This window comes from Bos indicus x Bos taurus, chromosome 11 (genome assembly GCF_003369695.1).
Source record: "Bos indicus x Bos taurus breed Angus x Brahman F1 hybrid chromosome 11, Bos_hybrid_MaternalHap_v2.0, whole genome shotgun sequence".
Classification (NCBI taxonomy): Eukaryota; Metazoa; Chordata; class Mammalia; order Artiodactyla; family Bovidae; genus Bos; species Bos indicus x Bos taurus.
Window position 1 is genome coordinate 21,022,742 of NC_040086.1, and position 17,673 is coordinate 21,040,414.

A 17,673-nucleotide genomic window follows, 5' to 3' on the forward strand; every position below is an offset into this window, starting at 1 on the left:
TCTAATTAGAAACATTTTATTTTAAATGTGCCAAATAAAAATCCACATTTTCAGACCATAGGATGTTAATACATTCAACAAAAATTTGTATTATCTTACTGCTGTAAATTTACAGAGTAATAGTCCAGATCCATTTTGATTAGATGGTTGAAATACCCTCCCTAAGTTACACTTTACAGACATCACGAATCCCTTATAATAATGTAAACAAAATAACTTTTCCCTAAAAGGTGAACTTGGGCACTTCAGTCCACTCTTTCAGGACTTGCACTTCTTCTCGGACTTCCTGATGGGGAACGACTAAAAAGAAAAAAATATTTAAGTTTGGAACCAATTAGTGTCTAACAAAACTCTTCTCGCATATATGTCAGGGTAAAACTAAAAAAAAAAAAAACCTGTTAGGTTTAACAGCCTCTTCACTAATTAATCTTACAAAACTTAGGTAAAGATAACTATTTGCTTTTTGGAGATTTTGGGGGGAGGTCATCTAAGAAACTCTATTTAGTATTTTAACATATAGCACCAATTCTCCAAAGAGCTCAGGGAAGTAGGCAGTAAGCAAAATTCTGCAGAGGCCACACTTGACAGTTAAGATATGGCAACAAATTATTTAGCTTACCTTCTTTTTGGAGATGGAGATCTGGACTTTGATCGGCTGTCAAAACATGAAAAGGTTGTGTTTTACTTTTATGTGAAAAGTACTATCCAACCCCTTCAGTTACAATACAATGAACCCCCAAAATGTCCCGAGCTTAAACTACACTGCAGTTAAACTGGAAAAGAAAAACCCTACCAATTTTTTGGCTAAAAGTTAATCTTCTAACACTTGTTCTTCATAAAATAATCTTTCATACTCTAAGCACAATGATCCCAGAATGCTTCTCCATACATCTATCAAATCCAACACAGGCCTCTTAATATAACCCCAAATTCACCAACTTTTCATTATAGCTTGGACATGACATAACCCCAAATTCACCAGCTTTTCACTACAGCTTGATATGCCCTTGCCTAGAAAGTCAGCCAGAACAGGCCACGTACAAAGCAAGTTATAAAGTTTGGTTTACTAATAAGGTAACTGTGTTCCTCCTCAGCTTACTTCTAAGCTCACAGCTAACAAATTGCAATAATTCAAAAACACTTTGAACTCTGGATATTGGTGCCATGTAACTAAAAGAGCATCAATGAGATTTTTACTCTACCTGCTTCTAGGCCGTGAAAGAGACCTGGATCTTGATCTCGACCTGGACCGGGATCTTAATAAAAGCAAACACATTTACACCAATTAGTCCACGGGAATAATTTCCTTAAATACCTTCTGAGCACCTTTGAAGGTAGGCTAGGAAGGGGCTAAAACTGTCCAAAATGCCCTATCAGTCTAAGACTGGACAAATACTTGGAACTACCATTTCAAAAATCTATCATGAGTTTCTGTACAGATGTACAATATTCTTAAACAGAGTGTAGTATCCAAGAGAAATTTGTGGTATTTGAGAAAACTGGTGTTAAAAGAAAAATATCAACCTCCTGAATGGAAACTTTGTTTCTTTAAGTTCAGTGAAAACTCCTATGACTGGGTAAAGCTGTGTTCATGGATCAACAAACTATCATGGTTCAGGACCATCAATCTGTAAAAAATGAGGCTGACATACACATCTTGAGGTCCTGTAACCAAGTTAAATGCATTTATCTGGAGTCCAAGTTTCTCAAACCTGGAATTTATAAAGACTATGCTATTACTGAGTAGCAATAATTCTCAGTAGCATTCCCTACCACTGACACGAGTAGCATTATCAATTCCTTTCATTATCTAGAATGTTATCCATTTCCATAACCTTTGAAAACAAAAAAATGCTGAGGGGTCTAATTTGATTTTTAACTTCTCAAGTTTCAGGGTCTAAACCAAATATCTGGTCAAACAAGCCACATTCAATCTATGTGTGAGTGATTGAGTGAGTGAGTGAAGTCGCTCAGTCGTGTCCGACTCTTTTCGACCCCATAGACTATAGCCTACCAGGCTCCTCCATGGGATCTTCCAGGCACGAGTACTGGAGTGGGTTGCCATTTCCTTCTCCACAATCTATGTGTGTATTACCCTAAATTTTCCATGGTCTCAACCTTCAAAAAAAGAAAAACTTTAACTTGCTTCTAAATTTCTTTCTGGTTCTAATGGGCCTTTTTATCAGGGACCAAGTAACTATCATCTTTTAGTGCTATTATCATTTGTCTATAAACTGACTTATGGGTAAATGAGAGTAGATCTAAACAGATATAAGCTGACATCAGAAGTTTTCAACATGTTTACCCAGAGTGTTCACTGGAATGATTTGAGGATTTATGCCTTAGACCTCCCTCTATCACCTCTGTAACACCCTTAAAATCTTTAGTTGGGCTTTTCTTCATTTGGACATGTTCACAGTCAACTTTTTTCCCAAATATCTTCTGAAGCATTCCATTTCAATTAGGTCCGTAAGATACTCCACCGCTGTCATTAAGACGGGACAATCCAAATACAAATAAGGGGGAAAAAAGGTGCTACATACTGGAAATACCTCGATCCTTTTATAGAACCAGACCTAGATCGTCTGAGTGAAGCTGATCTTGATCTACGAAGAGACACAGATCTTGATCGCCGAGGAGATGCTGACCTTGACCTAAACATTAAATCAAAGTAATTTCAATTTGATTCCAATTAAACTTCACCACTTCTTACAAGCTGAAGTTAAACAAGATCTCTCACCTCCTTCCCCTGCTCCTGCTGCGTGAGCGAGAGTATCGTCTACCTCTGGATCTCGAATGTGATCTAGACCGTGACCTATTTTTCAAGTCAGAAAAAAACATAATATTAGATGGCAACTCCTTTTAGAGTCTGTGTGCCTCTGCTGAAACCAAATCTCAAAACTATTTAAATTTAGTGTCTCATTTGGAAATAAACTCTGGGCCTATTAGTTGTCGTTTTTTTTTTTTTTTAAACTACCTAAAAAAAGATTTGTTAAAAGCTCAATTACATTTTAGATTAACATAATATAAAACACTATAATGTGTATTTAAAATAAACCTTGCAAGTTTGCAGGTCGACCCTCTTTGGCCCATGGTCTAGTAGATCTAGACGATCTAGAAGTATCTATAGCCGATCGCTGCATCTAGATGTTTTCTTCAATCTACACGACGATCAAACTGACAGCCAAATGAGCCAGGTGAGGCTTGATTGACGCAAGAAGATTTTTCTAGTTGGGAATGTGGTCAATCTGGTGTTCCTCTTTCTAAACCGGAGGGGCCCCCAATTGTAAGCCAAATTTACTGTTACGGCGATCACCGTCTCAAATTTTCTGCCCTTTAAAGAATAAGGTGAAGCTAGGTGTAGATGACTCGAGGGGATCTGGCCTCTTATGCTGATCACCTCAAGGTCTAGGAGGATCTTAATTGTCGGATTTGCAAGGCGCCTCAGCATGATATCATAAGGCTCGTGACATTCTGAATCAAGGCGACTGACTCAAACGAAGAAACCTGAAAGGTTTTGACCAGGTTGATTATTAATACATTAACATTTCTTTAATTAAACAAAAATTGTAAAATACACCTGTAACAATTAACATTCAAGTTTACAGAAAAATACTTTTGTGCCTTGCTAATAAAAAAGTTACTTGATTAACTAGTACACTAACCATTCCTTTATTAAAATAAATACCTGCTTCTTCTTCGGCGGCTATAGCGATGACAATCATAAGCATAATGTCCCTTTTCGCCACACTCATAGCATCTATCATTGGGATCAAAGGGACGTCGGGCAGGTGGTCTATCAAATCGAGATCTCCGAGGCATGCCTGTTGATAGTTCAACTCTCACTCGGGAACCACAAATAACCCTACAAAAAACAACAAAAAAACTGTAACGCTGAAAAAAAAAAAAAAGTGAGCTCTATATTTAGAACCTTTCACTCTCTTTGCCCTCAGAAGCTCCAGCTATATCTTTATAAGTCCTTCAAACGTCACTTTTGCTTTCAGTTCCTGTCTTCATAAAGTGATCAGCTAATTGTTTAAAAACTCCTCCAGACTACAGAATTCAAGCCTGGCACAGGAACATTCTCACCAAGTTCTCACTTACTTTCCATCCAGGCCTCGAACTGCATCTTCTGCATCTCTAGGGTCTTCAAATTCCACAAAGGCAAATCCTGGAGGATTTCTGGCAATCCACACAGTTCTCAAAGGCCCATAATAACTGAAAGCCCTTTCTAACTCTCCTTTGCCAGCACCAGTTCCCAGGTTACCAACATACACCTTGGTTTCTGTTTAAAAAACGCAAAGAAAAGAGCGCACGTTATGCAAATAATCTGGCCCAAGTTTGAATTCTTTGCTTAAATTCATCTTTAACAGTGCAAAACATATTTAATACTCTCTCAAGGGCTAATTTTAGTCTTAAAACCAATGAAGTTCGTACATTTCTGAAAAGCTAAAGCGTACGACCAAGTTCTTAACATTCAATGGAGGCGGGGGGCCCGCGGGAAACCTCCAAATACGAGCACAGCAGCGTGGTAGGATACTCCGAGGCATGGGGCGGACTCCGCCCCGGTCCCGCCCCCGAGTCCCGGCAGCCCCAGGCACACCGAGAACGCGCGGGCCGGCGGCGGCAGCGGCGTCCTCGGTGAGCGGGCCCCAGCGGAAGGCGGACCGGGAGCGGGGCTGCGCCGACTCCAGTACTCTGCAGCAAGCGCCCCAAGCGCAAGCTCGCCCGTGACTCCAGCTCCCCGCCTCAGAAACGATAAACCGTGCTCAAAAAAGCCAAAAGAGGAAAACCAGCCGCCAGACTTAAAAATCACGCTTCCATTCCCACTCAGCAATCAGACCGTTTGACAAGAATGCGCAGCTCGAAACTGCCAGTTTTCTAAGTCTTAAATTCATCCTTTCTTTTACGGCTGCGACCACATCTGTCAGCTAAAGTGGCGGGAAAGCGCCAAAGAAATGCGCCACCATGGTCGTCAATGTGCGCAAAATGGCAGCCGAGGGCGGGGGGTGGGGGGGGGGACGGGCGGGCAGGCGGGCGGCTCGAAGAAGGGCAACAACAAAACAGTAATCGAGGGCCTGGCTCGAGCAGGGCGGGAGACTAAGATGCCCAAGAACTGAAAGATACCCGCCAGAGGCCTACCTCAGCCACCCGCTGTCCTCCCGCGATACCCCGCCGCCGCCGCCTCCAGCTTCGTATGGTGTGCGCCGAAGCCGCCATTACGCACGCGGAATAACCGTCTCCCAACCGCCGAGCCAACCTCACGACCTCTAAATACTCACTACACCTACAGCAACCTCCCTTACTGGCCCCCAGCCTCTTACCTCCTCCGTACCGCCCGTAGCGCGACATGATGACTGGCCTGCGAGCTGGGCTCTTTCAGCTCGCAGCGCCCAGAGAACGATCAACACAAAACCAACCAAACCGCCTCACTCGCCAACGGTCCCAGCGGCACTACGAGGAAGCGCCTGGGTTCGCGCTTATATATGCGGCGGCTGGGTTTCGTTGCGCATGCGTCATCACGACGTTCTGCGCGGCACAAAGGAGCTGGGCGGAAACAGCAGAGAAGCGGTGCGGAGGGAACTGATGGGGTGGAAACGCGAATCCAGGGCGGAGGGATACGTTTCCATGGCAACGCGGCGAACCAGTCTGTAAACCCTTGGCCCTTCCCCACGTTGTCCCGCCCCCTCCCCTCCCCCCTTTCCCTGTGTCCTCCTAATTTTCCTTCCCTCGGTCTCCTCCCCGCCCCCGGCCTTCAGTTACCCACCCTCGCATCTAGGGACCCTTAGCTGTGGTAATCTTCCTTCAGGTGCACTCGGCAGGCCTCATGAAAGGCTTTAAGATTTAACCGCTGATGTTGCTGCTGTCGCCTCCTTTCTGCTGGGGGACCTGACCTCGACTGCTACTAATTGATCTCTGGGGCTCGTCAGAGGTAATCGAAAGCTTGGGCCAGGGTGAGAACCCCCTAAATCCCGACATTCTGAGTAGTGGTCCTCAAAACCACCATGGGCCTCAAAAGGGGTGACGCCCCCCAAGGGACGGCCAGCCCTGAACCGACCCTTCTGCCTCTTTCGAACCGGCCACCAGTTTTCCCCAACACGGTCCGAGTTCTCGGAGTCAGGGGACAAAGAAGTAGAGGGTCCCCCCACCCACCTCCTTTTACTGAAATCGCGACATAACCCTAAATCCTTAAATCATTTGTGGTAGTGGCGATTCTGAAATCATTTGCATTTGACGCACAAAGTGATATCTGTGCCTCCTTTCTAGTGCTTTCTGCTTTGCACTGTAGTACCACATCTCATCCACTAATACTGTATCCTGAGGATGGGGAGTTCCTTAAGTCGTCTCTGAGTAAGCAGCCTTGCTGCTCAGTCATTCTATATATCAAATAAATGAAAATCTTTTCTTTATTAGAATCGCTTAAAAATGCAGTTTCAATTTTATACAGTGTATTTGCCAGACACCAGCTCTATAAATACAAATTTCACTTTTTTACCATATATTTAAAAAAAGGCATTGCACTGTGAATACTTGGAATACATGAGTTGGAAATGTTCCACGAAACAAGAGGAAATTCTTAGGTATTTCTATTTTTTTTTTTTTCATCTGCTGTAACTTCACTTGGTATGTATAGATGTGGGATACACAGTACAGGAGAAAGGGGACTTAGTTAAATTAACATGTATTCAGGTAAATAAAAAATGAATTCTCTCACAGTAATGCTAAGAATTTACATTATTTCCATAACTTTTCAAATTATGGAAGGAATTGGTCTACCTCAAGAAAATCTTTAGTGAGAAAATAGAAGTTTCATCGTTTGTTATGTTTGTTCGCCCTTATTTTTTTGTTGTTATCTGCTTAACAGAGTTCTTCTTAAAAGTATTAACAATACCGATCCTTTACATACTCATTTATATATACTTTAAATAGAAAGAGCATAGGTACAAAGCATAGGTAATTTTAAAAAGATAGTGCTTATTCTACTGCATAGTTTCTCATAGACTTCAATAAATATTTTGGGGGCTTTGAATACAAAGTCTACTGTACAAAAGAATTTTTGAGCAAATAACAGTGTAAACAGTATGAAAAGAAGCAACTGCCCAACTTACAACAAACTGATTTCAAGCACATTAAAGGGAAAGGGGTAAACCTGGACTGGCTTGTCTGATTCTGTAACTAAGTCTCTCATTAGAGGAGGGACAATTCTAGGCTAGGCTTTGCTAACCTCATGGCCATGAAAAAATAACAGTCCTGAGTACTACTTTTGTACCCTGTTATATTGAAAACTTTCTTCTTTAAAAACAATTCTTTTCAACTAAATGTCAGTCCAATCAGGGAGATTTTTTTGTACAGTTCTTTTATTTCTACTGATTGTTTTTAAATCAGTTTCACATAAATTTCTTCCCTCTAGAATTCTGTATTAATTTAAGGTCAAATTCCCAGTTTCAATTTGAATGTAAACGTTAATTCAATTCAACAAATATTCTAATATTTCCTATATGACTTTTTAAAATCTTAAGTTTCTGTTGTTAAGTATTAATATTATTAGTTTATGAAGGGAGGGGTAATTCTTTTGAAAGCTGCAGCTTTCAAAATATATCTACATTCCTTAGATTCAGTGTTTCCAGAGAAACATTAGAGAAATATTCACCTTTTCTAATGGAAGGAAATACGAAAAGAGGATTTAATGTTGACTGCCTATAATAAAATGAAGCAAAACAAAGGAATTAACCAGAAAAAAAGAAGTATTCACCTTTTATCTAACTTTATGTTTAGTTTCACTTTTAAGTCATTGTCATCATTTTACTTGAATGTGAAAACTTTAAAACAAGAAAAACAATTTTAGACCTTTTGCTACATGTATTACTTTTTAGTAAGAGATAATCTTTATTTTAGAATAGTGTTACCAACAGTGGTTCCGCCCACCCCCCCCACCCCCTGCCAAGGCTTTCAGGATGTTAGTTCCCCCACCAGGGATTGAACCTGGGCCCTCAACAGTGAAAATGCAAAGTCCTAACCACTGGACCTCCAATATATTTATGTATGTTCTGTGTATATCTGTCCTGAGATGAATCCAAACAACTGTGTTCAATCACAACTTCCTTTTCTCAACATTTCATACTCGGCTATTCCTTCTGGAATATCTTAAAATTCTGGGAAGAAACAATTATTAGAGGCAGATTTATAAGTCTTTCATACTGTACATTAGCTAAGTACTAGACTGCAGTTAGTACTGAAGTACATAGGAGGGAGAGGAGAACAACAGAACAGCCAGGCTTCAGCAATACGTGAACCGTGAACTTCCTGATGTTCAAGCTGGTTTTAGAAAAGGCAGAGGAACCAGAGATCAAATTGCCAACATCCACTGGATCATCGAAAAAGGAAGAGAGTTCCAGAAAAACATCTATTTCTGCTTTATTGACTATGCCAAAGCCTTTGACTGTGTGGATCACAATCAACTGTGGAAAATTCTGAAAGAGATGGGAATACCAGACCACCTGACCTGCCTCTTGAGAAATCTGTATGCAGATCAGGAAGCAACAGTTAGAACTGGACATGGGACAACAGACTGGTTCCAAATAGGGAAAGGAGTACGTCAAGGCTGTATATTGTCACCCTGTTTATTTAACTTATATGCAGAGTACATCATGAGAAACGCTGGGCTGGAGGAAGCACAAGCTGGAATCAAGATTGCCGGGAGAAATATCAATAACCTCAAATATGCAGATGACACCACCCTTATGGCAGAAAGCAAAGAACTAAAGAGCCTCTTGATGAAAGTGGAAGAGGAGAGTGAAAAAGTTGGCTTAAAGCTCAACGTTCAGAAAACTAAGATCATGGCATCTGGTCCTATTACTTCATGGGAAATAGATGGGGAAACAGTGGAAACAGTGTCTGACTTTATTTTTCTGGGCTCCAAAATCACTGCAGATGGTGATTGCACCCATGAAATTAAAAGACACTCTTTGGAAGGAAAGTTATGACCAACCTAGATAGCATATTCAAAAGCAGAGATATCACTTTGCCAACAAAGGTCCATCTAGTCAAGGCTATGGTTTTTCCAGTGGTCATGTATGGGTGTGAGACATGGACTGTGAAGAAGGCTGAGTGCCAAAGAATTGATGCTTTTGAACTGTGGTGTTGGAGAAGACTCTTGAGAGTCCCTTGGACTGCAAGGAGATCCAACCAGTCCATTCTGAAGGAGATCAGCCCTGGGATTTCTTTGGAAGGACTGATGCTAAAGCTGAAACTCTAATACTTTGGCCACCTCATGCGAAGAGTTGACTCATTGGAAAAGACTCTGATGCTGGGAGGGATTGGGGGCAGGAGGAGAAGGGGACAACAGAGGATGAGATGGCTGGATGGCATCACCAACTCGATGGACATGAGTTTGAGTGAACTCCGGGAGTTGGTGATGGACAGGGAGGCCTGGTGTGCTGCAATTCATGGGGTCGCAAAGAGTCAGACACGACTGACTGACTGAACTGAACTGAAGGAATAAATCCGGAACAGGGAAGTTGTGATTCAAGAGTGCCCCACTGATACAAATACTACCTAAATGGATGGTTTAGGCATTTGGAGCAATCCAGGAAGAATGAGGCTTTCTGAGGAATGCCTCTTGTGTTAAAAAGTGTGAAACTATTAACTGTCATCAAGCCCTAAACCAATCACTTGTGTTGTTCCTTCTTTAAGAAAGACTATTAATGAAAGTGACTCGATCAGCTTAATGTCGTAATTAGAGCTAGACTAGCTTAGACTTGGACACGACTGAGCGACTTCAGTTTCACTTTTCACTTTCATGCATTGGAGAAGGAAATGGCAACCCACTCCAGTGTTCTTGCCTGGAGAATTCTAGGGACGGGGGAGCCTGGTGGGCTTCCGTCTATGGGGTCGCACAGAGTTGGACACGACTGAAGTGACTTAGCAGCAGCAGCAACTTAGAGTTTAACACTTAGCACTATCTAAAAATTTAATATGATCTGGGCACTTGGACAAAATTGAAATTTCCACAAAGCCAGGGACAAAACTCTGAAACATGTGGTGACCATCCTTCAGTGGCCACTCCTAAGTTGTCTTTCTTCACCCAATGACTGCAGGAAGAGCAGTTGTCACTTTTCTTCTTTGACTGAATGCACATAGAGAAAAATCATCTGACACATATAACATGCAAAAATTCGAAAGGTTTTTCATGAAAAGTAAATCCCCAGGAATCCCAAAATCACACCCTGAAACATTCTTAAAGGTTCTATACAAAGGTATTTGCCTGTGGAATGGGGAGATAGGTGTTTGTGAGCAATGTGGAAATTGTCACTTTTATTACCAAATGTAGCCTTGGAGGCTAATTTCTATGAGATTAGGGAGTTATCGGGAGAAGGCAAGGGCACCCCACTCCAGTACTGTTGCCTGGAAAATCCCATGGATGGAGGAGCCTGGTGGGCTGCAGTCCATGGGGTTGCTAAGAGTCGGACACGACTGAGTGACTTCACTTTCACTTTCCACTTTCATGAATTGGAGAAGGAAATGGCAACCCACTCCAGTGTTCTTGCCTGAAGAATCCCATGGACGGAGAAGCCTGGTGGGCTGCCGTCTATGGGGTCGCACAGAGTTGGACACGACTGAAGTGACTTAGCAGCAGCAGCAGCAGCAGGGAGTTATCTGGTGGTCCTGTGGTTAGAACTTTCTCTTCCACTGCTGGGTTCGATCTCTGATTGGGGGACCAAGATCCTGCAAGCAGCACAGTCAAAAACATAAAATGAAACATTAAAAAAAAGATTTTAGGGACTTCCCTGTTCTTCCAGTGGCTAAGACTCCTCGTTCCCATTGCAGGGGGCCCAGTTGGATCCCTGGTCAGGGAACTAGATCCCACTTGCCTCAGTTTAGTGTTCGAATGCCACAACTAAAAGATCCTGCATGCTGTATTTGGTGCAGTGAAATAAATTTTTAAAAACTTTTAAAAATGGATAAAATCTATTTCAAAGCTAATGGCAAATGGATGCATATGGTATAACTCTCAAATAGATAATTAAAGTAAGATTGTATATGAAAGAAATGCCTTGAAATTCAGAGGTAAGAGGACTTCTCTACCAGATCACTAGTCTAACCACCTCATTTTTCAAATGAGACTAAACCTAGAATTGCAGCGTGATGAGTGCAGTGGTTCCCAAATCCTACTACAAAGACGGTCCGTCTGTCTGAGCTTGAATGAGAATGTCTTCAGTCTCAGAAAAATATAAATTATTGCCAACCACTCTTTCTTGGGGAAAACCATCCTTTATTTATTATGTCTATTTTTTTCTGTTGAAATATTCCTCCCATCATTTTTTAAAGTGAAAGAATGCTAAGAACTTAAAAAAAAAATCTCATGTGTTTTCTTGATAGAAAAAGTGTGTCCTCTCTGTCCCCCAATTTTTTCAGACCTATCTAGTTCTCCAAATTCAAGGATCCAGAATCTCTAGTAAAGAACAAAGCATGACTTGACCCAATAAAAAATAGAGAAAAAATCAGACAGTAAGAAATCAAAGTAAAAGCAGGGAAAATGTCTGTCCTTAATAAAAATGCAATTTAAAACAGCATGCTATTTCTATAAGGAGTGCAGCGAAATTGCCACTTAAACACACTAATGGGAATGCGAAATAATACATTTGAGGAGGTCAATTTGGCAATATGTTTTAAAATAATTAAGTTACATGTATATTTTGGACTAGTAATCTTACTTCCTGGAATTAACCATAGATGCACATAAAGATTTATCTGGAAAAATGTTGGTAAGATATTATCTTTTCAAAAGTTGCAAGTAATTTGAAAATCAAACATAAAGCATTGGTTAAATGTTGTTGTTCAGTTGCTAAGTCTTGTCTGACTCTTTGTGACCCCAAGGACAGCAGGCTTCCCTGTCCTTCACCATCTCCCAGAGTGTGCTCAGATTCGTGTTCATTGAGTTGGTGATGCTGTCTAACCATCTCATCCTTTGTTGCCCACTTCTTTTGCCTTCAGTTCTTTCCCAGCATCTGGATCTCTGCCAGTGTGTCAGCTCTTTGCATCACATGGCCAAAATATTGGAGCTTCAGCTTTAGCATCAGTCTTTCTAGTGAATATTCAGGATTGATTTCCTTTAGGATTGACTGCTTTAATCTTGCAGTCCAAGGGACTCTCAAGGGTCTTCTCCAGTACCACAGTTTGAAAGCATCAATTCTTCAGCGCTCATCCGTCTTTATGGTCCAGATCTCACATCCGTACATGACTGCTGGAAAAACCATAACTTTGACTGGATGCACCTTTGTCAGCAAAGTGATGTCTTTGATTTTTTAATACACTGTCTAGATTTATCATGGCTTTTCTTCCAAGGAGCAAGTGTCTTAATTTCATGGCCACCATCACTGTCTGCAGTGATTTTGGAGCCCAAGAAAATAAAATCTGTCACTGCTTCCACTTTTCCCCCATCTGTTTGTTATGAAGTTGATATGAGTGGATTCCATGATCTTAATTTTCTTAATGTTGAGTTTTAGGTCAGCTTTTTCACTCTCCTCTATCATCTTCATCAAGATATTCTTTAGTTCCTTTTCACCTGCTGCCATTAGAGTGGTGTCATTTGTATATCTGAGGTTGTTGATATTTCTCCTGGCAATCTTTCTGGGTTTTTTGTTTTGTTTTGTTTTGTTTTTATTGGCTGTGCTAGGTCTTTGTCACTGTGCAAGGACTTTCTCTAGTTGCCATGAGTGAGGTCTACTCTCTAGTTTGAGTGTGCGGGCTTCTCATTGCAACAGCTTCTCTGTTCAACTTCAGTTTTTTCGTCGTTAGTGGTTGGGGCATAGACTTGGATTACTGTGATATTGATGGTTTGCCTTGGAAATGAACAGAGATCATTCTGTCATTTTTGAGATTGCACCTAGGTACTGCATTTCAGACTCTTGTTGACTACGAGGGCTACTCCATTTCTTCTAAGGGATTCTTGCTCACAGTAATGGATACAATGGTCATCTGTATTAAATTCTCCCATTCCCATCCATTTTAGGTCACTGATTCCTAAGATGTCAATATTTCACTCTTGCCATCTCCTGCTTGACCATGTCCAATATACCTTGATTCATAGACCTAACATTCCAGGTTCGTGTGCGGTATTGTTCTTGACAGCATTGTACTTTACTTTCACTACCAGACACATCCACAACTGAGCAGCATATCCACTTTGGCCCAGTTGCTTCATTCTTTCTGAAGCTATTAGTAATTGCCCTCCGCTCTTCCCTAGTAGCGTATGGAACACCTTCCAATCTGGGGGCTCATCTTTTGGTGTCATATCTTTCTACCTTATCATACTGTTCATGGGGTTTTAGTGGCAAGAATACTGGAGTGGTTTGCCATTCCCTCCTCCAGTGGGCCACGTTTTGTCAGAACTCTCTACTGTGACGTGTCCATCTTGGGTGGCCCTGTATGCCATGGCTCATAACTTCATTGAGTTATGCTAACCAGTTCACCACAACAAGGCTGTGATCATGAAGGGGTGATTAAATGCTATGGCACATAAATTGGTTACATATATTATGATCATGGACAGGGAGGCCTGGCGTGCTGCGATTCATGGGGTCGCAAAGAGTCGGACACGACTGAGCGACTGAACTGAAATGAACTGAATTATGACCATTAAGAACCACATTGTAGAATTCTTCAATGTCAGAAAAATGTTAATATTATGTAATTAAGTAAGAAAGCAGATTTCAAAATGATATGCATGCACAGAATAATTCTGGTTTTGTAAAAATAAATTATATTAATAAAGTAATTTAAGTTTTCTTGTTTTATTTTTCTGCATTTTACAATGTCCTATAATTTTTCTTTTTAAATTAAGAGGCTTGGAGACAAAGGAGTTCCAAGTTTGATCTGAGAATCACTGTTTAGTAGTTGTGTTAATTGGAACATGTGGCTCTACTTGTCATTCTAGGTTTAAGATTTTGCAAAAGAAAACATGGGTTTTAATGATGCTGTCTGTGGGTGCGTGGTATCATGAATGTAGTTTCCATGGTTTTGGTTATTTAAATTTTTTTTCTGTTACGACTGAATTGCTTCTAGTAAAAAATTGAATGTAATCTAAATACAAATAAATATAAATATTTTAAGTGGAAGTCGTAATGGAGGAATTAAACAGGATAGTTAATCTAGGGAGAATCTTGTGTTAGTATGTAACCTCCCACACTGTTAACTGTGGTTGCCTCTGGGAAGTGAAATTTGGTTGAAGATAGAAAAGGGCCTTCATCATTTAACTGTACAGTGAGGTCTTCTGTATTGTTTGCAGGTTTTGTGTTTTTATAAACAAATATAATACTTTTGTAATAGTGCTTCAACGTTATAATGTGCCCTTCTCCCACAATCTCTGCTGAATTTACTCAACTTTATCTTCCCTCTCGCCTCTAACCTCTTGATTTACTCTATGTGAGTTTATCACAGTGTGAGATCCTCAAGGGCAGGGACTTTGTTTTACTCTCTGATGCATTCCTATTGTCTGGCATTGTGCCTGGCCTGTACAGCACTACATTCTCAGTATTTCTGGAATTAATTAATTCTACTAAGAAACTATTTCACATGTTTGTTGCTCATTTAATATTTACAAAGCATTTCCCCTGTGGCTCAGCTGGTAAAGAATCCTCCTGCAATGTGGGAGACCTGGGTTTGATCCCTGGGTTGGGAAGATTCCCTGGAGAAGGGAAAGGCTTACCCATTCCAGTATTCTGGCCTGGAGAATTCCATGGACTGTATATTCCACGGGGTCGCAAAGAGTTGGACACGACTGAGAGACTTTCACATTGCATTATCTAACATTGCATAGATAGATATTTAGGTTCCAAATCTGAACCTCTGATTCTCAGTCCATAGAGATTTCTTTTGCACCGCACTGCCTTCCTAGAAGTAACTTGTTTTGGCTTTTTCTCAACTCTTTGAGAGTTGTAGTGAAACATTTATTTTACGTTATAAAAATCTGCTTGTGAAACCTGCAGATTACTACCATTTTACTGTGGGACACTGTTGGTATTTAAAGCAACAACAACAATAAAAACTACTATATTCTAGAATAGCTCTTTTTTTAAATCCATTTTTAAATTGAAGTATAATTGATATACAATATTATATAGGGAAAAGGTATACAATGTAGTGATTCACAATTTTTAAAGGTTAAGCTTCATTTATAGTTATTGTAAAACTGTATTGTATATTTCCCATGTTGTACAGAACATCCTTGTAGTTTATTTTATACCCTATAGTTTATACCTCTTAATCTCCTACTCCTATAATGCCCCCCTGCCTTTTCTCTCTTCACTGGTAACCACTAGTTTGTTCTCACTATCTATGAATCTGCTTCTTGTTTGTTATATTCACTAGTTTGTTATATTTTTTAGAGTCCACATTTAAGTGATAACATACAGTATTTGTCTTGCCATATCTGACGTTTCACTTGGCATTATGCCCTCCAAGTCCATCCATGTTGCTGCAGATGCAAAATTTCATTCTTTTTATGGCTAGTAGTATTCCAACTGGAGAAGGCAGTGGCACCCCACTCCAGTACTCTTGCCTGGAATATCCCATGGACGGAGAGCCTGGTAGGCTGCAGACCATGGGGTCTCGAAGAGTCGGACACGACTGAGCGACTTCACTTTCACTTTTCACTTTCATGCATTGGAGAAGGAAATAGCAACCCACTCCAGTGTTCTTGCCTGGAGAATCCCAGGGACGGGGGAGCCTGGTGGGCCGCTGTCTATGGGGTCACACAGAGTCGGACACGACTGAAGCGACTTAGCAGCAGCAGCAGCAGTATTCCAGTGTGTATAAATATATGTATATACATATGTGTGCATACTCATTTGCTCATTTGTGTTCAACTTTTTGTGACCCCATGGAGTGTAGCCCACCAGGTTTCTCTGTCCATGGAATTTTCTAGGCAAGAATACTGGAGTGGGTTGCCATTTCCTACTCCAAGGAATCTTTCCTACCCAGGGATCAAACCCAGGTCTCCTACATTGTAGGCAGATTCTTTACCATCTGAGCCATCAAGGAAGCCTATATATACATACATATATATCACATCTTCTTTATCCATTCATCTATTGATGGACAGTTACATTGCTTCTATATCTTGGCAGTTGTAAATAATGCTGCTTTGAAAATCGGGGTGCATATATCTTTTTGAATTAGTACTTTTGGTTTTTTCTAGTGTATACCCAGGAGTGGAATTGCTGGATCATATGGTAGTTCTATTTTTATTTTTTTTGGGAAACCTCCAGGCTGTTTTCCATAGTGGCTGCACTAATTTACATTCCCACCCGGGTTCCCTTTTCTTTTTTTTTCTTAATATATATATTTTATTGAATATAGTTAACTTACAATGTTTCAGGTGCACAGCGAGATGATTCAGTTGTACATATACACATACAATATTTTTCAAATTATTTTCCATTATAGGTTATTATAAGATATTGACTATAGTTTCCTGTGCTATACACTAAACTTTTGTTGCTTGTTGCATATCCATTTTTTAAATTAGAATTTATCATTCTATTCATACTAAGTCAAACAAGTGGAATCAAGATGTCATAAATTTTTTAGGCAAAAACTCATAAGTTTTCTAAAATATATGTTATACATACTTATATATATATATATGTATACAAATATTTTTCTACTATGCTTGATAAAGGCTTGAGAAATAACATCAAAGAAAAGAAGAGATGGAGAAATTGGAAAACTTAAACTAAATGAAATGGGAGCACTGAATATGTAATAGAAAAAGTGAAGCTAGATAAAAGTAAAATATCATCATATAGTCCAGTTGCTTTTAAATATGGCTGCTCTTTAGAAATATATCTGGAGCTTTGGAGGAAAAAAAAAACAATATGTGGGCATTTGTATTTTTCAAAAAATTCGAAGATAATTCTGATATGCATCTGGATTTAAAAAACTGATTACTGGTTTTTCTGTTAAATGGTAGTTTTGGTGATATAGAATGATGTTTACCAGCTTTCACAATCAAAAAGGATGATTATAATTTCAAGCCATAATGGGGGCATGGTTAACCTAACAATATAAAGTAATTATATACAATTTGGAGGGGGGGCATCAAGCAGAGTGATGGTAAGTGGAAGTGCATACATGCACATGTTTTCATCTACCCAGCCAGTCTATGTCTTTTGGTTGGTGCATTTAATCCATTTACATTTAAGGTAATTATCGATATATACGATCCTATTACTCTTTTAATTGGGTTTATTTTATGTAGGTCTTTTTCTTCTCTTGTGCTTCCTGCTTTAGCATTTGTCATACAGCTGGTTTGGTGGTGCTGAATTCTCTTAATTTTTGCTTGTCTGGAAAGCTTTTGATTTCTCCATCAAATCTGAATGGAGAATAGTCAGACAAAAAGAGTAGAGCCAGACTCTACCCAGCCAAGTCTTGCTGGGTAGAGTATTCTCGGCTGTAGGTTCTTCCCTTTCATCACTTTAAATACATTGTGCCATTCCCTTCTGGTTTGTAGAGTTTGTTGAGAAATTAGCTGATAACCTGATGGGAGTTCTCTTGTATGTTATTTGTCGTTTTTCCCTTGTTGCTTTTAATGTTTTATCTTTATCTTTAATTTTTGTCAGTTTGATTAATATGTGTTTCAGTGTGTTCCTCCTTGGGTTTATCCTGCTTGGG

The 17,673-nt window shown here is 40.1% G+C and overlaps 2 protein-coding genes across 16 annotated transcripts in view; one reads left to right on the top strand and one right to left on the bottom strand.

The window, feature by feature from the left end:
• On the bottom strand, nt 1–5,582 carry SRSF7 (serine and arginine rich splicing factor 7). Of its 9 annotated transcripts, none has more exons than XR_003513311.1 (9): nt 5,325–5,464; nt 4,105–4,285; nt 3,689–3,865; nt 3,059–3,507; nt 2,741–2,815; nt 2,544–2,654; nt 1,203–1,256; nt 620–655; nt 1–300 (listed from the first exon to the last, which is right to left on the bottom strand). XR_003513311.1 is itself a non-coding variant. In XM_027555060.1 (8 exons), exons 1-8 carry the CDS (start codon nt 5,350–5,352, stop codon nt 246–248), a joined length of 684 nt encoding a protein of 227 aa, XP_027410861.1. In that variant the 5' UTR covers nt 5,353–5,582; the 3' UTR covers nt 1–245. The 9 variants fall into 9 exon arrangements, 3 of the variants coding, with proteins under 3 accessions (XP_027410861.1, XP_027410860.1, XP_027410859.1); XR_003513313.1 differs by having other exon boundaries at nt 3–300; nt 2,553–2,654; nt 3,401–3,507; nt 5,325–5,463; XR_003513310.1 differs by having other exon boundaries at nt 2,553–2,654; nt 2,741–3,507; nt 5,325–5,465.
• Nucleotides 5,556–17,673, top strand: part of GEMIN6 (gem nuclear organelle associated protein 6) — a 40,927-nt gene continuing 28,809 nt past the window's right edge. For 3 of the 7 annotated variants that reach the window (XM_027555055.1, XM_027555057.1, XM_027555056.1), the window contains exon 1: nt 5,728–5,932. The gene's annotated coding sequence lies outside the window, so the exon portion shown is untranslated. Of the gene's footprint in view, nt 5,652–5,680; nt 5,955–17,673 lie in introns of those variants that run through there. The other 4 variants (XM_027555054.1, XM_027555050.1, XM_027555053.1 and 1 more) reach the window with 4 other exon arrangements.